We start from the raw sequence: 24,999 nt of genomic DNA, 5'->3' as shown, positions 1-24,999 counted from the left end.
CACATCTTTCTTGATATGTGGCTGAATTTCTTGAAATACTCAACAGCACGAACTTGCCACTGTCTTCACCTCATTGCCACCTTTTGAAGGAAGATATCAAAATGATGTGTTTCAAGTTTTTTAACCTTGAAGTTTGAAATTCAGGTGTCCATCCTGATGAATCTGCAATGCTGGGATTCATTTGTAAGTACTACTTCATCAAAATATTCAAGCGTGTTTCCAAATTCCATTTATTTTGCCTGAGACTGGAGCATGTTTTACTGGACCAAGTGTCCTCGGGAGCTCTGGATACCTGGTACGTATGTTATTTTCCTTTTTTCCTCTCTCCTAATGACTGCATGCAGAGTAGTCCAATGCTGCCTCTGTCTTTTGGTTGATAACATGAAAGGATACAGAATTAGTCTTCTGTTTTACCGGTTTGTTTTGTCTGGCAACTTTGACCTTCTTCCAGTGAGGAAAACTTTAATTAAGGGCAGTAACTAACCTGATCAAAACCAGTCATCAGTGAGTGTGAATCAGCACCACGCATATGCAGAGGTATGAATCTCAGCCTGACTCAAGGGGTTGGAGATAGCAGCACCTGGGAAGTAACTCCAGCAGGGCTGTGCGGTGTGTTTCTGTGGCTGCGGGCTTTACAGAGCAGCGCAAATGTATGCCCGCATCGGCTTTCCTTTCTTCCCCTCTGACAGGCTTGGGTGGAGGGAGTGTTGCCATGCTTTGGAGCAGTGTTGTGCCAAGGTGACATGGGCTTCGCCTGAAAGCCAAAGTATGTGTGCGTACAGGCGTTGCAAGCAGGAAAGAAGAGTGCATGGAGTTGTAGATCGTTGGTGGTAATTAGGTAAGGCAGATTATGGTTAGCTGACCTATGTCAGGTGGGGAGTGATAAAAAGCAAGGAGACAGCTGGGGGGAAGCAGGGCCAGGTGTGAGGAGCTGGGAAAGGAAGAGGTAGAGAGAGAGGGGGGCATGGTGGTCTCTTGGATGTAAAGGGGAAGACCTTGGGAACCAGATGGCAGTAGCGAGAGCAGCTAGGGTGTTCACTGAGGACAGGAAGAAAGAAGGGCTGTTTGGCTCTGCTCTTCCATTCCTGTCTTTTCTGTCCTGCATTGACCAAGATTTTGGCTGGGGAGCTGGCAGCCGCTTGTGCAAAAGAAAAGTGAGAAGCGGGAGGAGAAAGTTGCCATGTGGCATAATGTCTGATGACAACGTGACATCTGAATGCAGTCATATTGGCAGCTGTAACATGCTGTTTGTTTCATCTGGCGGCTGTTCAGCCAGAGATCTGACTCAGTGTCAGAACAGTGCGTGAATTTGCAACTACTTTGTCCCAGCGGCTCGTGCTGAGTTAGGTGTGCTGACTTGCACTGCCCTATTTTTTTTTCTTTCTTGGAAGATGTGTGTAGGGAAAGAGAATTTGCTTGTGATTCTTGGCCTGAGTTAAGTCTTACCTGTCAAGCAAATGAAGACACAAAAATTTTTCTTGTTGGCTATGTAACGAGAGCCAAGCCTCACTGCCACTCCCAGAAATGGCTATAGCTGCATAGTTGCCTGCTTAGAGTGTTAATTTTCAGGACCATTAATTTAATAAGCATCAGAGAAATTATCCCGTGGGACACTACCAGGCAGCAGGGGCGCTTCAGAAGCCAGGCAGGCGGCCGTAGCCACATGTACATTCTCTTCGTCGCAGCCCAGTGCACGTATGTCTTAATATCTCCATCAGGACACTGGCTGCCGCAGCACCTGGTGCAGGTTGTGTGCGCTCATTGAAAGATCGAGTCACCATCTCGGTGGAAAACTTAGGGCAGGTATGCATTTGCATGGCCTTTTTGCTTGAAGTGATGACGGAACACGACAACCCCTGCAGACCAGACAAGTTAGATGGCAGAAATTACATAGCTGCCTGTTGACTGTTTTGGTTTGGGTTTTTGGTTTTGGGTTTTTTTGCGCTGGAACAGCTTTAAAATGAAGCTGTGTGGAATCCAAGGAATTGCACTGAAATGCCACAAAGTGGCAGCAACACCAACCTTGCTGACAGAGCCAAGAAAGAATTACAAATATAAGTTTCATCTCCTAGCTAGGAGTGCTTTATTTGCTGCCAGTTCCAGTTGAGAGAGCATGCAAAGGTTTAGAAAACAGAGATGTGGTAAAACCAGCCAGCAAAAAATTTAAGTGGAACATCTGGAATAAAGTACTTGGGTTTGCAAAACTGTGCACTGCAGCGATGTTGAAAATAGTTTTAAAAGGAGTTTCAGCCTAAATGAAGATAAAAGCCCCATTTAACTGTGGGAGTAATCTGGAGTTATGGACTTCCCAGGCATTTGTTCTAATTAAGCTTGAACAGGTTAATTGGGTGAATTTTGATCGCCTGATGGCATCTTGTTTGTAAAATGGATCTCAGTGTCATTTGGTGTCAGAGCCGTGGTCCCATCTCACGAGATCACGCTGAGCATCCTGCAGCCGTCTCGGCAGGCAGAGCGGACAGGCAGCAAGTGACGTAAATGCAGCTGCTTCCTCTTCTCGTTGTGGTTCAGGGCAGTTACGTTGGGCTGGAGTTGTTGGGAGCTGCACAATCAGCGTGGCATTCTGAGTACTCCCTTTTATCTTTAACAAACCTTTATTTGCTCAGGAGTTTCCCTGAGTCGGCGAGACCTGCCTCCATTCCTCAGTGTTTGCTGTTTGTAGGTGTTTTTGCCTGTTGACATGAATTTTCTTACGCAGCTTGTTTCCAGCTCCTAGAAGAGATGGAATCACTTTAGAGTCAAGATGTTGTTGCAAGTGGAGGTAAGACACAGAACTGAGGTCGTGCAGTTGGGACACAGGAAGGCAGCCTGATTTTAGGTAAGTGCACACAAAAGTTCAGAGCAGCAAAGCGATCTCATAAACTTCTTTGATAACCTTATTGCTGCCGGACTGTCTGCATCCCTATTGCTAGCAACTAGTTGGATTGAGCATAGAGAAGTAGGCTGTTCAGCCCGAGCACTGTTTTCAAAATCTGCTGCCAGTCATGCTGGCGGCAATTGTGCTTTTATTTAATTACCTTCCCACTGCTCTAAAAAAAGCAGCATCTTAGCGGATCATGAGCAAGGCAAGTTCCTTGGGTCTGATGAATAAATTGCTTCTGACGCATTCAGTCTGCCCTGCATGCATGCACAAGGGTTAACAGCACTGACGCTGGAATAGCTACCCCCAGATCCCACCGCATCCGAGAGAAGATCCTGGAGACTGACACGGGATCTCTCCAGCGCCTGGCTGGGATCTCTGGTACCTCCTGCTTCCCTGCGGCAGCCCGAGGCCACTGGCTGATTGCCTGCTGGTTATGTTGCGTAAATACAGGGTGTGCACAAAGCCCCCTGCGAAGGCTTGGTTATTTGCAGGGCTGCATCCCCCTCTGCAGGCAGCCGTTTCTGTCAGCCCAGGTTCAAACAGGAGGAAAGTCTGTAGTCTTTCTGATGGGACTAAGAGTGCATGCATATATTTTGTTTACGTTTCAAAATATGCAAGCAGCACATGCATCACCTTCTAAAGTCTTCTGTCCACATGTGAATATTTTAGCAGGATATCTAATCCAAATAGTTTTGCTGCAACCATGGCTCTGTTAGGAATGAGATGCCTTTGGGGAAGAGCAATATCAAAAAGTATTCAAAGCTGTGAAAGTATAACCAAATCCTCACAACCTCCTTTGAATATAAATAATAAGGTATGAATTTAAAGATTTTTTTTTTGAAAGGACATACTTAACAAAATTGAAATAAACACTTATACATGCAAGATCTTTGCATCATTGTGGTATTATGGCATGCCCAGAAAAAAAATACAATCAGAAATTACTATTTTAATGTAGCGATCAGAAATCTAACTTAAAGGGAAACCTTTGTGTTGATCTTCCATGCATAAAAGTGGTCAGACTAAAATTTCCTGAAGACAAGCATGGCTGTGGGTGCCACAGCAGATGACATGCTGCTCTTGGCAGTGGTATGGTTTGGGGGAGGAACTGGGAAGCCACAGTCCAAGTCCTGAGGTGAGGACCAGCATCATGCACGAGGGCTGCTGTGGGGCACCAGGAGAGCTGAGATGGGGAGGTGGCGTGTCCCAGAAGCTGGGATGGGCAGACAGTGGGTGACTCCTAGGCACTGGCTGCACATACGTGGCTGGAGGTACGTGGCCAAGGGGGCTGATCAAGAGTGGTCCAGAGTCTGGTCTTGCTCCTCCTAGAAGCCCATGACGTGGTTAAAGTCAGGAGGCTGGAAACTCTGATGTTAGTAACTGACCACACTTGATTGATTTTCTCCTGGAGAAACTGGCGGCTCGTGGCTTAGACAGGTTTACTCTTCGCTGGGTGAGGAACTGGCTGGATGGCTGAGCCCAGAGAGTTGTGGTGAACGGCGTTAAATCCGGCTGGCAGCGGTGTTCCCCAGGGCTCGGTTCTGGGGCCGGTCTTGTTCAATATCTTTATTGATGATCTGGATGAGGGAATTGAGTGCTCTCTCAGTAAGTTTGCAGATGACACCAAGTTGGATGGGACTGTTGATCTGCTGGAGGGTAGGAAGGCTCTGCAGAGGGATCTGGAGAGGCTGGATCGATGGGCAGAGGTCAACTGTATGAGGTTTAATAAGGCCAAGTGCAGGGTCCTGCACTTTGGCCACAACAACCCCATGCAATGCTACAGGCTTGGGGAGGAGTGGCTAGAGAGCAGCCCGGTGGAAAGGGACCTGGGGGTGCTGGTTGACAGCCGGATGAACATGAGCCGGCAGTGTGCCCAGGTGGCCAAGAAGGCCAACAGCATCCTGGCCTGTATCAGGAATAGTGTGGCCCGCAGGAGTAGGGAAGTGATCGTGCCCCTGTACTCGGCACTGGTGAGGCCGCACCTTGAATCCTGTGTTCAGTTTTGGGCCCCTCACTACAAGAAGGATGCTGAGGTGCTGGAGCGTGTCCAGAGAAGGGCAACGAAGCTGGTGAGGGGTCTGGAGCACAAGTCTTATGAGGAGTGGCTGAGGGAACTGGGGTTGTTCAGTCTGGAGAAGAGGAGGCTGAGGGGAGACCTTATCGCTCTCTACAACTACCTGAAAGGGGGTTGTGGTGAGGTGGGTGTTGGTCTCTTCTCCCAAGTAACTAGCGATAGGACAAGAGGAAATGGCCTCAAGTTGTGCCAGGGGAGGTTTAGATTGGATATTAGGAAAAATTTCTTCACTGAGAGGGTGGTCAGGCGTTGGAACAGGCTGCCCAGGGAGATGATGGAGTCGCCATCTCTGGAAGTGTTCAAAAAACATGTGGATGTGGCGCTTCAGGACATGGTTTAGGGAACATGGTGGCGCTGGATTAGTGGTTGGACTTGATGATCTTGAAGGTCCTTTCCAACCTAGTGATTCTGTGATTCTTCCAAAATGATTTTTTTTCTTTGTGTTTAAAGGGTGTACTAATAGACATCTTTGGGTTTATGATTTTTATGGGTGAGGTCAAAATGCAGGAAAAATATCATTAACAGAAGCAGTAACAATTCTACATTTGGGATCCGACGCGCATCATGTTTAGATGCAATGATTTCATGATCCTGAATGTTTAGACTTCGCTACACAAACCCTGAGTTGAAGTTTTGAATCAGAAGCTGTGTGGGAGTTGGGGCCTGCTGCCACTGGAGGGCTGCCTCACCACGGGGAGCCAGGGTGGGCGGTGCAGTTCCCTCAGCCGGAGTGCGGCTGCCTCTTTGTCATCATTACCCTGTTGCCAAGTACTGGAAGAAGAAAAACGAGTTTTTTGGTGTTAAATCACAACAGCTTTATAGGCGGGTAAGTCATTACAGTTTGTTGCCACAGTGACCCTATACATTTTATTATACTTTGACATCATGTTTCCAGCAATAGTGTTTCTAAAAACAGTTCTGCACAAAGTATTTGTAGTTCTGGTGCCATCTAAAATTAATAATGTGGACACCACTGTACTGGCAAGAACGTTGTTCCTTGTAAACCTTTTTTGCAGTTTTCCTGCCAGCCTCCAGAAGCCTGAGCACAAATAATGTTGGGGGCGGGGTGTGAAACAAAATACAACATCTGCCTTACAATCGTGTTCAGACCTGGTACCATTTGACTTTCAGCTACAGCGTTGACAGTAGAGCTCCTCCTGCACCGTACAGTGTGCCAGTGCGTTTGCTATAACCTTATTTCCCTGCTGAACCCTCACCTCTCCCTTTGGTGCCTGGAAGGCAATTGCTGTCAGTGTGGTCCAGATCCGTGTGAGTTACTCACAGGCAGCACCCATGGGTGTGAGCACTTTCCCACCAAGAGGAGACATGTATCAGCTGGCAAGCAGCATTGCCAGGCTACTTGGTTTCACGATTACTGTTACTTTGTGGAAAACTTGCCTTTTGCCTTTTTCTTAAGTTTTCTTGTTAGCCAGGACATCCATAGAAGAACCTGTTTGGTTCCAAAGAGGGAACCTGCACCTCTTCTTTACACCCCTCCTCCTAGCCAGACCAAGAGCCACAAGGGTGACCACATCTTTGCGCGGATGGTAGGTGGTACAGCTCACGGCTGTAACGCAGGATTTTCCCTGCTGACAAAGGTTTCCTGTTGAGAGTTATCCTCTGTGGAAACCAAAAAATACTCGATGTGTTAACATTTCCCCACAAGAGCATGCTCCAGTCATACTACAAACAAGGCGCTTTGAAGTACAAGAAGTGTTTTATTGCAACATTTCATTATTTGCAGTACCATTCACTTTGGTGCTACCAAAGTGCAAGACATTTGAAACAGAAAAGCTAAATGATGGTAACTCAACAGCAAAATATGACCGTGCCTTATGCTCCTACTGTGCTGCCTCTTCCCTGGTACTAAATGCAGAGAAGTTTGCTGCTCTCCCTGGTCACTTGAAACAACCTGGTAATGTGAAACTTCGGTCACAAAGGATTGTTTGTTGTTGGTCTGTTCAAGGTGATGCAGGGACAGGAATCTGCAGTCTTTCCAGCTGGATTTTACTTGGAATTCAGGGTTTCTGACTCTGTACACAGCACTGTCAAGTCGCTATTTCAATTTTTGGTGTAAGTACTGGTTTATTTCCAATTCTTTTTGTTGCTGATTCACTTTGGTTTATGTAAGTTTTAAGTCTTCTACCTGTTTTGAGGCTAGATCTTCCTGGCTTAACTGTCTTTAAAGAGCCAGTACCTCTAGAGTTACCACAGAGTTGCTACTGGATACTGAAATTGGACATGTCATCTCCTAGAGTTGCATTTAAAGGTCTTTACAGAACACTGCAAACTTTATTATGTGTTTCCGTTTTGTATAAAAATGGTGCTTCAGACACCATTGAAGCCACATTTTCACATGTTCATCTCAAAGTAAAGTAGGACAAATTACACCGATTACTTCGGGAATGACCTCTCAACAGAAACGTGCCTCTTGCAGGGGAGTAGTTACTATAGATTTTCTTGAAGACTTGAGAATTCTAGTATTGCAGCAGCTAATTCAGGTCAAGAATCTTTTCAGCTTTCTGACAGGTGTATTAGCTTCAGAAAGTACTTTGAAAGACAGGTTTCAGACTGAGTACCTGCAAATTTCCACTGCTGTCAGCAGTCTCTTGGGAGGTGGGCAGTGAACTTCTCTGCTCATTATCTTAGTGTGCAACAGGGATGTTGTTACCTCCTAAAACTTGAGATGCTTTGTGTTACAAAGCTCTTGTACAATTAGGAAATGTTTAAGACTACATTCCTGAAAATAAGTTCTATTAAATGGCACTGGAGTCCTCCAGAAAACATGCAGCAGGGCTGTTGGGTAAGGGGTAAGCAGTACTAACTGCTTCTCTCTCTCCTCACCCCCTGCCTGGTTTACAGTCCCTACAACAGCTGCCTCAGATGATTCTGAAATTACAACTTCTTAAAAATGGGATGATTGCAGCTCTTGGCAGGTTTTCTCCTGTGAGTCACACTTTTATTCCATGTTTTCACAGGCTTTTCTGTATCACTATTGATAGAAAGCCACCAAAAGTTTTGCAGTTCTAGAAGGTAACATTTTCACAAAGAAAATGTATTGGTTTTATTTCTTAACCTACCATATAAAACACGGTGTTTAAAAGTTCCGCAGTGCCTCCCTGCTATCATTCCTCTGGAATTTGGAGGAGGCCATAGAGCTCACATACAGTCAACAACGTTGCTGGATCCTTGGCCCACGTCCCGAATCTGGCTGCTGAGACAAGAGCACACAGCCACGCCTGCCCCTGCCCTGCAGTGTGACACAGAGCCCACAAGTTCCCACCTAAAGAAGATGGCAGAGGGGAAAAAAAGAAAAGTAAGTTCCTGTCCTGTCTGAGCAACTTGGAAGTATTTCTTTCCTGTGCCTGAAATGCTACTGTACAGCCTAGCTGTTTACTCTGCACAAAACCACACATCGCCAGATTATTATTCTTACTTCTCTGGTAAATTTAGTACAAAATCGGATTGAAACAACCAGAAGAATGTAGATTCTTACTGAATGAAGGGAAGAGGACAAGGGATGATGAGGAGGAAGTGTTTAAATATTTACAAGAACAACACAGTGCCATAAGAAGCACTCCTGCGTCACTAGTCATGGATATTACTCAATTATTACCAGAAACATAGGCTTCTGCTGCATACTATTTCTATTATGTTGTGTTTTCATATAGGCAGATTTAATTGTCTTATTAAGTCAAATTAAAAAAATTTAATTACCTATTCACTATGGGATCGAATGCTTCCACTGTATTCAGGTATGCGTTGCCATTATGACCTCCAACTGCAAAAATTTTACCCATCAGTGTCGCTATGCCAACGCCACCCCTCGGAGTTGTAAGCTCTGCTACATATTCCCATTTGTTACTGCGTGGGTCAAACCGCTCCACTGAGCTCAGTGGAGAGTTGTCATCAAAGCCACCTGCAAAGAATTATCACATGATTGGTTTTTAGCCACCTCTAGTGTGAGTGATATCCAGGACTGGCATTATCAGGCTATTCTCAGCATTCAGTGGGCTAGTGTCCAGCTCTGTCACTTTACATGACTTTTACAAGCTCCTAAAAATTAGAACCTAACACCTCTCCCTCCTGTCACTGTACAAGCATCACCAAGAGTGATAGTTTTCTTCTACTTGAGTTGCAAGGAGAGGTATTTCTATTATTTTCCTCCCTGAATTCCTCTTACACATAGTTATAATAAAACAGCTTCTAAATTGGAATAAAAAAAATTAAGACCAGTAAAAGGATGGTACTGATCTTATTTTGGCTTAAGCAAAACATGCTCTTGCAGTGCTATTGCAGGATCCTGCTATTGCAGGATCAATACCTCTTCTACTTGAGTAGGAAAAAAGTCCTCAAGACAGACATCAGTGATGCATTCCCCTTGCTGGGGCAGCTGTCAGAGAAGCATTTTACTTGAAACTTTTTTAATCATGATTATGATAATACACAAGGCAGAGCTCCGCAACACTACGGCAGACCAAACGGGCACCTTCCTCCCTCAGGAAAGCAGGTAAATGCAAGGTAGAGCAGAACAAGACAGGCCTAGGACAACAGGCCGTGGAATAAGTGTAATCACCATGAGAAAAAGCTACTGTTGTCTACATTCAAAATAGAACTAGAATGCTTGAAAAGTGTGTGAACTTAAAAATAATTTTCCTAAAAGGAAACTCAAGATTAGTGAGTCTCAAGAGGATTTTCTATATAGACATACTGTCCTGAAGAGTACAGCCCTCCTGAAATGTATATTAGGAGCTGCTTTTTATTTCCTTACTAACATACCTTCGCTTAAGCATGCCCTGGTTGTGCTTGCTTTCTTCTCCTGACCAAGAACACTATGTACAGAACAGGTCTATCTGTTCCCCAGTTCATCTAGCAACAACAGCCTCTTCCAAATGCCAGTACTTGGCAGAAACAGCACTACAAAATGACACATATCCCTACTCACCGACAACATATAAGCAGCCATGGAGCTCGCTGACACCGTTGCCAGCTCTTCGCTGACCCATCTCTTTCACTTCTATCCACTTATCCAAATGGGGATCGTATTTCTCCACACTGGAAAGAGATGCTACACCATCATTGCCACCCACAGCGTAAACATGGTTCTGGAAAACAATTGTACAGCGAAAGATTATTTGCAATGTATGTTTATGTCAGAACTACCAACCTGTCAGCCTCACCTCTGTGCCTGGGAGACCATGGAGCAGATCCTCCTAGAAGCTATGCTATAAGGCACATGGAGGGCAGGGAAGTGATTTGAGACAGCCAGCATGGCTTCACCAAAGGCAAGTCCTGCCTGACCAACCTAGTGGCCTTCTATGATGGAGTCACCGCATCAGTGAACAAGGGAAGAGCTACGGATGTCGCCTATCTGGACTTCTGCAAGGCCTCTGACACGGTCCCCCACAACGTCCTTCTCTCTGAAGTGGAGAGATAATGTAGTTCATGGGTAGACTGGTGGACAAGGAATTGGTTGGATGGTCACATCCAGTGGTCAATGGCTCAATGTCTAGATGGAGATTGGTGACAAGCAGTATCTCTCAGGGGACCAGTACTGATTAATATCTTTGTCAATGACATAGACAGTGGGATCAAGGGCACCCTCAGCAAGTTTGCAGACAACACCAAGATGAGTGGTGCAGTTGACATGCGTGAGGGATGGGATGCCATCCAGAGGGACCTGGCCAAGCTCAAGGAATGGGCCCATGTGAACCTGATGAGGTTCAACAAGGTCAAGTGCAGGGTCCTGCACCTGGGTTGGGGCAACCTCTGGTATTAATACAGGCTGGGGGGATGAAGGAATCAAGAGTAGCCCTGCTGAGAAGGACTCAGGGGTACTGGTGGATGAAAAGCTGGACATGAGCTGGCAATGTGCGCTCAGAGCCCAGAAGGCCAACTGTATCCTGGGCTGCATCCAAAGAAGCGTGGCCAGCAGGTGGAGGGAGGGGATTTTGCCCCTCCACTCTGCTCTGGTGAGACCCCACCTGGAGTCCTGCGTCCAGCTCTGGAGCCCTCAGCACAGGAAAGACATGGACAGGTTGGAGCAGGTCCAGAGGAGGGCCACAAAAATGATCAGAGGGATGGAACACCTCTCCTGTGAGGACAGGCTGAGAGAGCTGGGGTTGTTCACAGCCTCGGGAAGAGAAGGCTCCAGGGAGACCTTATTGCAGCCTCCCAGTACTTAAGGGGGCTTAAAGATGGGGACAGGCTTTTTAGCAGGGCCTGTACTCTCTTTTAAACTAAAAGAGAACTGATTCAGACTAGCTATAAGGAAGAATTTTTCACATCGAGGGTGGTGAAACCCTGTCACAGGTTGCCCAGGGAGGTGGTAGATGTCCCATCCCTGGAAACATTCAAGGTCAGGTTGGACGGGGCTCTGAGCAACCTGATCTACTTGAAGATGTCCCTGCTCACTGCAGGGGGGTTGGACTAGATGACCTTTAAAGGTCCCTTCCAAGCCAAAGATTCTGTGATTCTTATTTACTCAGCTTTTCATAAGCAATGTTAAAATTATAGGAAAACATGATACAGCCATACAGTCCTAAGAATTCCAACAACAGACTTCATTCTCTGACAACTTGTAAATGCTGTCTTCCAGTTAAAAAAGTGAAAAAGTTGCATAGTGTTGCAGATAGATAATTTCAGAGTATACATGGTGACAGAGGGATTAAAGTGTAGATGCATTCCGTACCTTTAAACCTAGTAACCATGACAAACCAGAGTCTTCTGAATGAGACATGAAGCATTAGTCTGATACTGTTAGAAGGGTCCTGGTACTTGCTCCCAGTACTTCAGATAGATACTATTGAAACAGGGAGTGCAGTTCAATTTGATATGAGTGTATCAAATATATAAATATTCTCACCCTTTGCACGGTTCCATAGGATTTTGATAACTGCAGGTGCTGAGACCCACCAGCTGTGTTTAAAATCTTGTGTTCTGCCTTGTAAAAGCAGGTTGGCCCATCAAGTTGGCCCCGACTTGGGAGGAAACAGTCACTTACCACAAGGGCTACAGAGCCAACTCCTCCCCTGGGAGTGTTCATTGGTGCAACTGCACTCCATCGATCAGAATCAATGTCATATCTTTCCACATCGCTGAAGCAAGTGTTGTCATCTAAACCTCCTATTGCGTAAACGGGGCCACCAAGGGAGGCAAGAGCAATTCCTCTCCTAAGAAAACCATAGGATCAATACCTCAGTGCAAATTCTTAAGGAAAGGGAATGGGAAAGAGACAAGAGTTAAATATTACCTGACTGGCACCTGTTTCAAACTATGGGGGAAAAAAGTAATGAACATTTAAAAAGTGAAGTAAGTTAATAATACAAAATGACCAGTAACTGTGTCTGGCCCTCTGCACACCTGTGTCAGTCTTGCAGCTTTATCCTGAAAGTCTTTTGTATGTTTGCAGCCTCTCCTAAGAGGAGCTCTAGAGCTTTATCTTAACTTCACCTCAGCTTCCCTAGGCATCTGTATGTTATCGTGTGATCCATGAACAGGACTGTTGCAGCGAGAATATTTTTAGACTGCAAAAAGACAAAGCTCCTGTTTAAAAAAAAAAACCAAAAAAAACCCCCCAAAAAACCCAAAAAAAACCACCTAAAAAAAAAACTGTGAGGGGCATGGAATACTGTTAGGACTGAATGTCACCCAAGGCCCAAGTCCTCTACTTACATGCATGGATATATGAGATTATCTTAGTTATGATGTGATTTCTCTGTCTTGGTACTGAATTTTACACCTCCATTCTTGTTTTATTGAATCTGATGGAGAACCAAAACCTGCTGGTTTTAACTTTGTTGGTATAGCTGCTGCTAAAATTTGGGAATGATTTTTTGGGGTGTGATATTAATACATATTAAAAAGCAAACCTTTGCTAGATAGTACATGATTGAACTCTAGCAAGATGTAATTGCAATTTCTTCCATTCTGTTATTTTAAGTCTGTGTTACAATAGTTGTCAGATTTTTTTCTATTCAATCTACCAATATGAGAGTACAATCAGTACTACAGAATGAAAAGTCTGGTCTAGGATGTAAACATGAAGTTTCTGCTTCAACTACCAAGACAGGTGATTTACCATTTCACTGAGAACATTCTTGCCTCATTACACAGAGGGCAAGTTTGCAGATACCTAGGCAGGAGCAAGGGAGGCACAATCTTTCTACAGAACAAACGTTGTGGCAATTGCCTGGGCTTATCCTAAGTTGCCTCAGCAGATTAACATAGACACCATCAATGGCGACATTTTTTTCTCAACTAAGTATTCCAACATCACCTCCATGAACAGGAGGAGCGGAGCCAAGGCACGGCAGCACTTTCAATTACCAAGGTACCAAGTAAGAAACATCACAGAAATCTAGGGCTGATGTTTGCCAAGAATATGCCCTGGGGTGGTGGCAGGCGGGAGGACGAGAAGCCAGAAGCCACTTCTAGAAGTCTAGGGCTTCTACTTTGATTGGGTGACAGCTACAAATAGCTTTAGGACGTAGCCATGCTCAGTATGATACTCCTACTTGTACATGATGCTTTTAGAAACAACAAATAACAAAATGGAATGTAGAATGAAGGACGTTGATTTAAATGGCAGCAGAAACAAAAAAGTACAGATCTGTGAGTCCAGTAGCTCCTTAAAAGAATCTTAAATGTCAACAGGCAAGAAAAATCCTCAATCTGATTTTCAGTGTTTTAGTGCTTCCGGCGTTTTGTGGAAAAAACATAGGCAGCTATTGGTTTCCTGGGCATGAATTATTTTACTGTGCATGTTCTGCTGGCAGTTATCTTGCTCATTCTTAAAAAGAGCACAAAACCCACTGAACCAGTTAATCAGTTTCAAGTTCTTTATCAGACATAGGAGAAAGGCCCTAGATACCAGAATGTAAGCACAGATGGAGTGTGAGGAGCAAGACCCACCAAAAGAGAAAAAAAGAAAAGGGTAATAAAGTGACAAAAGAAAGCCCAAGCGTAAACATAATCAATGCTACCAGCCAGGGCCTCTCCCTAGAGAAAGGGATTATGCAGTTTTGCACTGAAATACTTACAGTATGTTACACACAACTTTGTGCAAATATGTGATGCAGATTTGTGTTTGCTTTAGAGCTAGTAAATAAAGGTGTTTGATAGCATAAAGCCCCAAAATAGGAAAAAAAAAATCCTAAAAATAGCACAGTTTGGAAACCCAAATAAAGGCAGGACAGACAGTATGTTTTTCAGCATCAGCAAGAAATGATACATCACAGACTAGGACTTAAATTTTGCATCATGGGACACATACCTCTTTGTGTTCATTGATGCCTTCATCATCCACTTGTTTGTGAGCGGATCAAATACTTCCATGCTTCCTAAGTGTTCATTTCCATCATGTCCACCTACTGCATAGACTTTACCTGAAACACGTACACATATTTAGATACAGAGATTGTTTCTTTGGCAACATTTCAGTTTTTATTTGTGTAATATCCCTGCCTATGTGGACACAAAAAACTCAAAAGTTAAAGTTTTCAAATGTTTTCAGAGATCTGTTCTAACTTGGACTTTTATACAAAGCTTGAGATATGTAGACAAAAAAAGTCTTCTCATTCTTCCTATCAGTTTTGGACATTTATATCAGTCTCTCCACGTCTTCTATGGGGAAAAAAAAAACCTCTGTTCTGCTGCAGCAGCAGAGGGGCTACTGTGTACAAGAAAAAGTTACATTGTAGGTGCTAAGCTGCTCTGGACTGCACGGACATGGTTTCAGAAGATGGAGACCCAAAAATAAAGGTAGGTCTGCTCTTGGAAGAGTTGTGGTCTAAGTGATTTGCCTGTACGGATTTAAGTATGAAGGGAGCTAGCAAACTCTGGGTGACTCTGCTGTGCAAGGCCATTTCTTTATAAATGGATTAAAAAAAATATAAACCACCTATTAAGGTAAGAGGCTATATATGGTTCATAGAATCATAGAATAGTTTGGGTTGGAAGGGACCTTTAAAGGTCATCTAGTCCAACTCCCCTGCCATGAGCAGGGACAGCTTCAACTAGATCAGGTTGCTCAGAGCCCCATCCAACCTGACCTGGAATGTTTCCAGGGATGGGGCATCTACCACTGCTCTGGGCAACCTGTGCCAGTGTTTCACCACCCTCATTGTTAAAAACTTCTTCCTTGTATCTAGTCTGAATGTGCCATCTTTTAGTTTAGAACCACTACCCCTTGTCCTGTTGCAACAGGCCCTGCTAAAAAGTCTGTCCCCATCTTTCTTGTAAGCCCCCTTAAGTACTGGCAGGCTGCAATAAAGTCTCCCTGGAGCCTTCTCTTCTCTCGGCTGAACAACCCCAGCTCTCTCACTGCAGTACTGTCTTTTCAGTAAGCATCCTCTCAGATTGTTTCAGAATCAAAAACCCCTTCATGGGGAAACGACTTCAACTAAACTGAAGAATATCCAACAGTTAAGCCATTGCAAGACAGATTTATTTAGTAGAAGTACCAATTTCAGCAAAAGGAGCAAACAAGTGCCTTTTGAATAGCATTGCTTGAATAGTGTTACTGACCTCCCACAGAGATCACACCCACGTGCCTTCTCCTGCTGTTCATTTCGGGGCCGAAGAACCAGTTGTTCTTACTGATCGAGTAACATTCAATGCTGCGAAATGGGTCACCGGATCCACCTCTACCACCAACACAAAACAGCACACCTGAAGAAGACAAAACAGGTTTCCAGAAAACTAGCAGGTAGATGGGGAATAAAGTTGTATAGCAAAATGAACTGAAAATTATGTAGTTCAGGAAAAGTTGTATTTCACTTCAAGGGGCACGGTCATTGCCCTGCACAACTGGATGCTGGATTTTGGCCTTTGCTTGGCGTGCTGCTATGGCAATTAACTATTTATCTATGCTCTTGCAAAACCAATGCATATTTTAAATATGATTTTTGTGATTTTGCTTAGGGCGATGAATAGATTGTTTGTTAAATAGAACAATGTAAAAATTAGGATTTGCAGTCAAATATTCATCACTCACTTTAGGTGTAGGTTAGCCAAGGAGTTTAAAAGTTAGCTCAACCTTCTCGAACCAAAAGGGATGTCCACTGTTTTCTGCATAGCTTTGTGCATACTGCCTGGTTGTAACATACTTAGCAGTTCTAGCTTTAATAGAGATAGAGCTGATCAGGATAAATAAACAATGCTTTAAAGAATGAAAATGACTGCTAAAGTTCTGCTAGGAAAATGCAGCACATCATTACCTGATTACCAGAGAGGTTCACAAAGGCTTTCCCAATTTTGCACTAAAAGTCATTAACAACCATTTATACTCAAGCTATCTAGCCTCACACAGATGTGCCACCTTTTCTCCACACCACTCCCTACTGGATAATCAGACACACATTTAATTACCAGCAGTCTGCTTCCTTGGTGTTGTGCGAATGGAGTACTCAAAGTCTGGCACTGCCCTGCTGCTCAGGTGAAGGTGGTAGTTTCTTGCTTCATCCAGCAAATCCCTACATTTTAGATTCTGCTTGACAATCTCTTCCTTTGCCACAACACCCATAAGGAAACAAATGGGCAAGAGAGGCAGCCGTACCTGACAGAAATGAACACAATTGGAGTAACTGGCTGAACTGACTTGAGTCTCACCATTTACAGTGACGCACGCATAACAGATGGCAGCTTCTGAGCCAGCTGGCAGCCCACACTCTTCACTAAAGAAAGCGGCTTTCATTTTTTTTTTTCCAGAATAACGGCGATATGAACAGTTCTTTTTGGTGACTAACATTTGCTACAAGCATTTGCATTTAAGCAGCAGTGGCGAACTGTCCCTTGGCCCAGGCTGAGCGGAGGAAGGAGAAGTGCTGCTGCCTGTACTGCAACTGTGCCAGCCTGGCGCTGCGCAGGCAGCATCTGTGATTTTACCAGGATAGCTCGTGTGAGCTGTGAATTTACAGCATATTGCTATGCCAGCGTAAGAGGGCTTTTGCTAGAATGGTTCATTTTCTTTGGGTGGCAAGTCAAAAAGAAAACACTGTCAGCATGAACTAAGTGTCTATTAAGGAGGTATTACTAGTGCAGTAATACCTTTCTCTAGCGTGGACTTGACAGACTACAGGATTTAAAAAAAAAAAAGCTACTTGTTTCCTTCCCCAAATCCTTCCCATGGTTTCCCAGAAGACAGCTGGTGACCAGGCTGAGGAATGGAAGGCTCTTTCTGGGTGAGGTTACAGGTGGTCACCACCCAGAGTAATCCCCAGTGATGGGGCAGATCTGACATAAGGTCAGCCTCTCTAAGACCACCTTGAAATGTTCTCCTATCCAGAGTCATTTATTTCAGCAAACCTTTCATTTGTCTTTGTGAGAGAAACAGTGAGGAATATGAAGTATAGTCAGGCACAAAGGTGGCACAGGTGTTAATGGGGGAAGTAAAGTAAACCACCATCTGACTTCCTTTTGTTTTGAAGGTTTGAAGTTAACGCTGTCAAGCAGCTCCCAGTTAGCTCAGCAGCAATAGTGAAGGAGAAGTCCAGTATCTCCGGTGCTTTCTCAGAGCATCAGAATGGTGCTGTTGATTGTTATGTAGCTGACAAGTGTCCCTGTCTTCAAGTAAGCATCTCAACCAGTTCTTCCTTACCCACTTACTTTTAGTCCCACTTCTTCCTTTACTTTGGCCCAGCTTATTTTAGGCTGATTAAAAGCACCACCGTAGCCCTGCTAATAGACTCATCAAGTTAGTTAGTGATGCGGTTAAGAACTCAAGGCTGACAAATTCAGAATCTCATTATAACAGCGAAACCCATAAGGCTGACCATGTTGTGGATAATAACTGTCAAGAAGCCCAGTCACGTTTTTCTGCTAGCAATAATGTCCAAATCAACTGATGGCTCCACACACTCTGGCAAATAACCCATATTTACAGGAAGGGGTTTACTTTTTCATTGCTTCATTCTAGACTCTGGTTTCCATGAACAGAATAAAGCTGTTATCTGCTAGCACAACTGGGCAATAAAAACTAATCTTTTTGGTTTTAAATCTCAAATTTCATTGCCTGTAAATTTAGTGATAGTATACTAAAGAAGGTTTTTTCTGTACCAAAAAAACTCATGCTAGTCTAGATGAAACTGAAGGTTTTTGGAAGACAGTTATGATCTTTCACCAGAAAATGTGAAAAATGATGCATGAAGACAGTGACAGCAGCATTCTCGTTACTCACATGATGTCAACATTAGCAATTCTGCCAAATGCAAAATATTCAAGTTGTTTCAGTTGTCACTGAACTCCAGCACAGTTGATCCTACCTGCTAAGATACATAGGGCATTTTGCAGCTCATGGCATATATCCCCTTCCTCCCCAGCACAGGCTCTCCATACCTGTCTCAAATACTGTATTTTAAACTCCCATACCTAGCACATATGGAACTTAAATAACTGAAATACCTAATGCTTTGACAGGAGGAAGTCTGACGGGTGTTTAAGTAGGTTCAGATGAGTGACCTTTTGATACATCTCTGTGTTTCTTTCAGAAGCAGTGGACTTGCATCAAGTCTAGACAATTAAACTGCAAACTCCTTTCAGATCCTACTGGTAACAAGCAGTGCTAGACTAGTGAGTCTTAAAAGGTCTAGCATATGTATCCTAGCTGGCTCGTAGGGCTAACACATCTTGGTCTTTCTTTTGTTAATTAAATATATGGAACATTCTAGAAATAGCATGACTTGATGTGACACATCTGTTACAGTTTTACTTTCCTGACCACATAAAAAACCTCCTCAAACAGCTTTGCTCTCAATTCTTAAGTACAAATACTTACCATCAAGGGAACCAAGCGTTTCAGGCTGTAGTAGTATCAAATCAGGTGAAGTGATGGCTTTATGTTCTCCACTATGTGTACATCTAAGAAGTTTCTGCTCTAACACAGATGCAGCTTTTTGTTGGCTCCCCATCCCCCAGCCATGAGCATAACATGAGTACTCTTTTCACTACAGAAACTGGAGAATATGACTTCTTTCTGATATTCAAGAGATCTAAACTGCTTCCACTGTCAACTCACAACTGTGAATACCAGATGAGACACCAACTGCTAAGAACATTTTTCACCTTGAGATCTACCTAAGTACAGCTGATTATACAACTAAGCCAGTGATGAGACAGGCACCCGGCACATCGGTCTGGCCTACCTGAGCAAGTATTTCATCCAGCCACACAGCATGATGCTGTGGATTGGCTAGCAGCCACTTGATAGCAGCATTGTAAACTTGCTTTTCATTTTCAATATTCAGGTCACTGGAGGACAGGAGTTTATGGAGGTGCTGTGGTGACACACTCACAAAGTCTTCGCACTCTACCACTTCTGTAAAATGTTCGCAAGCATACTGATCGGCCATGTCCATCAAGTCAATGCGGTTGTGACTCTCTGCAAAGGCCCTGACTGCCAGGCAGTTGGAGGGATGAAAATGCAGCTTCATGTATTCACAGCACGCCTTTGCTACCAGTTCCACCTGAAGAATGCAAGCAGCGTACAAGAGAGGCTGGACATTATCCACTGTCAGAGTAAGCCGAGAGGAGTACACAAACTTCACTAGGTCTTCTATTGCATCGCCATCAAAGTCCCTGATTTCAATCAACGTCTGCTTGGCTTCAGCCATTTCCGAAAGAAACATGGCTCTGAAGTAAGGTATAACACAAGCTAACACCAGTTTGTGGCAGGAGATAAGCTTTGAACCAACCTGAAAAAAAAAGAACAAAAAACACCCCCAGCCTTTTACTGGAATGTCAGTTTCAGCTACGAATAAGAATTCTGAACTCGATATGCATTGAGCTACTGTAATTTGTTCAAACAAATTAACTCCATTTGCCCTGTACTTCTGACATTAGATCAATGTATCCCAAGCAGATCCAAGTTGTAACTTGGCTGCCAGAGTTGGGCAAGGCCATAACACAAGGAAGCAATAGCACTGATGCACTGAACTTGCTTTTCATTAAGAGCTGTGTCCTATTTTTGATATCAAACATCCTTAGATGTTTCATCTAGATGCATCATCCTTCTAGATGCATCTTGGAGGCAGGAGGAGAATCCTAGGCACTTTTTTGTTTTATGTGTATTCAGAGACTTTAAAGGGGGTGGAAAATTGTAAAGTGACATTTTTAGACTACATAATTTAAACCTTTGGACTTTTACTACTGTTGAGGAATTGATAATGATGTTGTTTATAGAAGCAAATTCATGTAAAACTGCAGTAATAACAGCTATTACAAGGATTATTAGAAGTTACCAATCACCTTAAGATTTTTAGAAGCTGTTTAGCCACAAAAGATAGTGTATTCCCCATAAACACGAAGTATTTTTCAAAATTCTGATGAGAAAGCCCAAAATAAGCTTTTCACTTACAAAATTCTAGAATTCAGTTACACTAAAAAAGAACGTAAATACTGACGGTAAATGAACAATCCACTGATTTGTGTTACAGGAGTGGTTTCCTACAGCCTTTGTCATTCTGCCGCTTGCACTAGCATAAAGGGATAGCTGACTTAAGCAACCAGTTACACTGACAGACTTAAATTACATGTTCATTTTCAGATGAAGGTGTTACAGTGAGCTGTCTTGCAATTAAAAAAAAAATTATAAAAGATAATTTGGAGTATTTTCTAGCTCTGATTCAATATGCAATTTCTCCATCCTTTTAAAAAGTGTGTATTATCAACACAAGTGTAACCTGCCTGGTGAGCAGTAAGTTGAATACAGAAAGCAAACACACATGAAAGAGTATGCAGATTAAAAGAGAGGAAAGATGGCTGGTTCAGTGTGAGAGTTAATTAGATCACTTCAGAAGGAACGATTCATAGACCTACCAAATGAACAAAAAACTAAACCAACAGGAGAAAAGCAGATGGTATTCATCTGCCACTCTCCGCCTTCTAACAGGGAGCTGTTCATATGACAGTAGCAATACTGTAGGTGAAATTCCAGATTTTAACTGTTTGGAGCAGAGGAAGTCTCCCTGTGTCCTCCCACAGTTTATCGCTGTTGCAGTGTCAGCACTCCACCTAATTACAGTACTGATGCAAAAAGATGCTACCAGCTGGTCTGCTATGTCAGGGAAAGCTCCTAGGCCATTCTCACCTTTAAAGATTTTTATTCTGTCCATCATCTCACTCTAATTAGATCTTTCTTTTAAATTAAGTGCCTTCACTATTTTACCCAAATCTGCTTAATTTTAAATATCTAGCATGTTCTTGCTATTTCTAAACCAGAGTTCCCAATCAATAGTTGGTCTGACAACAGCAACGTCAGAATCGCTCACCATCAGAGGTCACACACAAAAGCAGAAAATTCAGTAGAGAAGTAATTGTTCTTAAAGCAAACATGTGAAATGTCTGAGCACTACAGAAAGAAAAATCAAGCCCTCTAGAAAATCCTAGTTCAAGATATAGTTACCAGTTACTTGAAAATCACTGGTTTAGGAAGCTTTACAGTAAGATGTACAGGTTGCTCTAGCCTCCACACATTATATTCTCTACTTGAGGGCTGGAAGCCAAGTCATGCAATCTAATATTCTTAAATTACCAAAGTAGGTCCACACAAATAATACAAATGAACATTAATACAAGCCTAATTTAGGGAAAGTTAAACTGCAGCCACAGTAAAGTGTATTTTCCAAGCCCAGTTTCCCTAGCAGGAGTATACATTTAACTTATGTTTGTAAAATAAGACTTTCTGCCTTTTTTGCAAGGGTGGGTGGAAAGGGAGAAAGACGAGGATGAGGTCAAGAGAAGGGAAGAGGAGGGTTGTTAAGATTTCTGACATGAACCTTCTTCCCCAAAATGCCTTTTAAAACAACAGATGTAGAAAGACCCAATGATGAGCTCTCAGGCAAGTTCTGTTTCACAGCTCTCGTGCTGACCAGAACAGCTTCAGTATAAGCATTCACTCAACTGTTATGAGCCACTGGACTGACTTGCTGCTGCACCTACTGCCTGCTCAGTGCCTGGTGACAGGCAATTTAATAGCTGCTGTGAAGCAGAACAGAAAACTTTTCTTGCTTATTCTACTTCTGTCGTCCACTGCAGCAGAAGGGAGAGAGAGGCCCTCTTCCTCTCAGAGATTTCCTTTGTCTCCCAAATGTTTTAGAAAGATGAGGTGCCTACCAGGGGAGCACCAGGAACACACATCTGTCAAGGACTTTCCCTGTTAGTAGCCAATAGTAAAAGTGGCAGGCAAACAACTTCTTCTAAAGGCATCTGTCATTTGTTCTTCGTATAAGAGCTATGCTTCATCTCTTTTTCTTACATAACTATCTTGCACTACTAAGATGTCTAGCTAAGCCATATTTAATATTTGTAGGTGCTAGCAACCACTGTTACAGATGCTAGATATAAATTTATTATGATCACTATATAAGTAACATACAGCTGAGTTACAAAGAATGCATTAAAGCAATGCTACGGAAGAATCATAAAACTGGTTTCTTCCTCCTCCTTTACTCTTTGATCAGCCGTAGAACATAATTGTCTGGGTTTGGTTTTTTTTCTTTCTTTGAGAATGCTGGAAGTTAGATTTGTTCCAGATATCCTGTTTGACAGGAAAGATCTAGCAGAGCAACACAGAATGCAAAAATAGAGATGAAATTCGGGATGAAAGTGTGTGAGAACAAAGAGGCTACAAGGAGCTGACACTGCACAGTAATATACTGATCAACTGTGAGAACCTCCTTAGAAGGCAAGTTGGGTGAATTGCATATTGAATCAGACCTAGAAAAAACTCCAAATTATCCTTTATAATTTAATTTTCTTTTTTCTAATTGCAAGTCCATGTCACGGCCTTCCCTTCTCAGACTGTCAATATCTTCAGTGTTTACATTTAGGCTGTCAACTTCCTAAATACGAAAAAAACCCCCATGTAGAGATGCCTCGGATCCAACAGGTATTCTATGGCTTCCATACCCCTACACAAATTCACAGCCACCTCATAGCTTAATCTTCAGACTGTTAAATGCAATGGATGTGTGACAATATCACCTTCAGTGTAACATCGCAGAGCTCTCCAGCTTCAAAGAAGTGAAGAAGAGAGCTGTGAAAATCCTTCCAAGCCTCATTTGCTTCAAATACAAAGATGTCATCTTCACCATCGCTGTTGGAAGACCTAGTTTTTTGCTGCTGCTGCGGCCGCCTTTTTCCTTTTGTCAGATGTTGTTTTGCCTGCTCTGGGACCATGGATTCTGAAGCCATTGGCTGTTTCTTCTTTCACTACGTGAATCTTCAAAAACTCCTGCCAAGACAAAATCCAGCCCATCAGAAGTCAAGTTCTAAAATGCAGTTAAGTTCTGTTCATCTTCCTGTTTAAAAAAAAACAAAACAAACCCACAAAAAAACCCCACAAAAAGCAGGTACTGCTAGTACCTAACACTTTGATTACATCTTATCAATACTACCTATAATCTTACTTGGGAAAGGTAGGAAGAGAAGGAGGGAAAAAAGACCCACAGTCAAGAATCCTATGCAGGTACCTTTAGGAAAAGCCAATGTCTGTGAACTTGTTGCCCAAACTTCTTGAAAAAGACATGAAAAAGAAAAGGCACGGATGTACCTTCCAACATTTCTGATCTCACTGCTGTGGATGGCAGAGGAACAGAAGGGACATGGCCCACAGACAGCTATGCTGCTTTGGTACCAAACTGCATCTCTAATCAGTGCTGCCACAGACAGCCTATTGATCTGACCCCGATGGGTATTTTGTACATACTTATTACTCAGCCTTCCTAGGTCTCTTCAAAACCTAAAGCAATCCTTAAGTGTTTTGTGAATTTATGCAAATGTAAGCAAAATATAAAAAGCTTCTACAGAACTAGAAAACAAGAACTTACACTCACAAAAAAATACTGGAATGAAAATTACTTCCTTTTATCTAGCAACCTTATTAATCCAACAAATTGATACTTAAAGCATGACAAAGTATGCTCCTGCTTGCTAGCTTTTATTTTAGACTCTTTATCCAGCTTAGCTGAAGATATTTAAGGTGTCTAAGATTTATACAGCTCGGACTAAGGGAATCTTAGTTATTCTGACATCACAGCTTTCCCAGGGCTGAAAGACAAATCAGGGATACTAGAGACAATAGGGAGAAGGCTTTTTCTGCTTCTGTCACTCAAATATTACTCTTCCTACTACTGTGAGCTTGTTAGGTTAAGCTTGAAGCCCATATTTTTATTTGCAAAAAAAAGTTAAGCATTAGGGGAAGACCTAATTTTTTCCCAGTTCAGTAGCATGTTTTACATTTCAGGTCTGTTTATCTAAAAGCCATGAAAGCCAACTCAGTGAGAGTTAGGCTGTGCATCCACATGCTTTGTGGAAGATTATAAAGTCTGCAAGAAAAAACGAAATATTGTTTGAAAGCATAGAGTTACTGATTCAGCTTACAAGCAAGAGTTCTGTTAGATTTTGACATGGGAAGCAAATGGATTTGTAAGGTTTTAAGACAAACTTTCTGGAGAGCATATTTAGTAGCATGTTCCTTACACTGGCCAGCTTTGGTTTTCATGTTTTCTGGTTAATTTATTATGCATTCATTCTTCATTCTATGCTAAGAGTTGATGACTGCTGTAGTTCAGTGATTTCAGCTCATGGACTCTGGTGTTGGAGAAAGTGGACTGATTGAAGTAACAAAAAATTATTCTACAACAAAAATGTAAGTAAGTCACATGTCTGGGAGCAGAACTGATTTTCTTCTGGGATATTTTGGAAGTGTCTGTGCCTCTTACTAAATTTACAGCTCCTCATGCATCACTACTGGAGAAAGAGCAAGAGTGACTAGAGGCAATCATACTCATTTCTGCTGTAGGTCACAGGGTTGTTGCCAACTCCATGTCCTGAGCAGTGACAAGGCTGCTGGCTGCACTGGGCCAGGCAGGTTAAAGCAAGATCTAAACGTGCCTAGAATATTCACTAATGGTGCTGTAAGCAAGGTAAGTATTCTTCCTTTAAAAGATATCTAAGAGAAAGATCTTACTTCTTCCAAAACCGCAAACTACCTCAAAGATATTACGGATCACAGGATATTTACATAGTTTATAGCAAGAAACACCTT

The 24,999-nt window shown here is 42.9% G+C and overlaps 1 protein-coding gene across 3 annotated transcripts; it reads right to left on the bottom strand.

Moving 5' to 3' along the window:
• Positions 1-8,114: 8,114 nt before the first annotated feature.
• On the bottom strand, positions 8,115-23,509 carry KLHL8 (kelch like family member 8; the record flags this gene model as incomplete). Of its 3 annotated transcripts, none has more annotated exons than XM_081999205.1 (9): positions 22,935-23,509; positions 19,097-19,645; positions 16,326-16,512; positions 15,483-15,626; positions 14,230-14,341; positions 11,959-12,127; positions 9,901-10,060; positions 8,673-8,874; positions 8,115-8,238 (listed from the first exon to the last, which is right to left on the bottom strand). In XM_081999205.1, the coding sequence occupies exons 1-9, from the start codon at positions 23,142-23,144 to the stop codon at positions 8,115-8,117; spliced, it is 1,857 nt and encodes a 618-aa protein (XP_081855331.1). In that variant the 5' UTR covers positions 23,145-23,509. The 3 variants fall into 3 exon arrangements, with proteins under 3 accessions (XP_081855331.1, XP_081855332.1, XP_081855333.1); XM_081999206.1 differs by having other exon boundaries at positions 19,097-19,417; XM_081999207.1 differs by lacking the exon at positions 19,097-19,645.
• Positions 23,510-24,999: the final 1,490 nt, after the last annotated feature.

This window comes from Phaethon aethereus, assembly GCF_964289735.1.
Source record: "Phaethon aethereus genome assembly, chromosome: 4".
NCBI lineage: Eukaryota > Metazoa > Chordata > Aves > Phaethontiformes > Phaethontidae > Phaethon > Phaethon aethereus.
The sequence above is the reverse complement of the archived record's forward strand: the minus strand, read 5'-3'. Positions and strand labels throughout refer to the sequence as shown.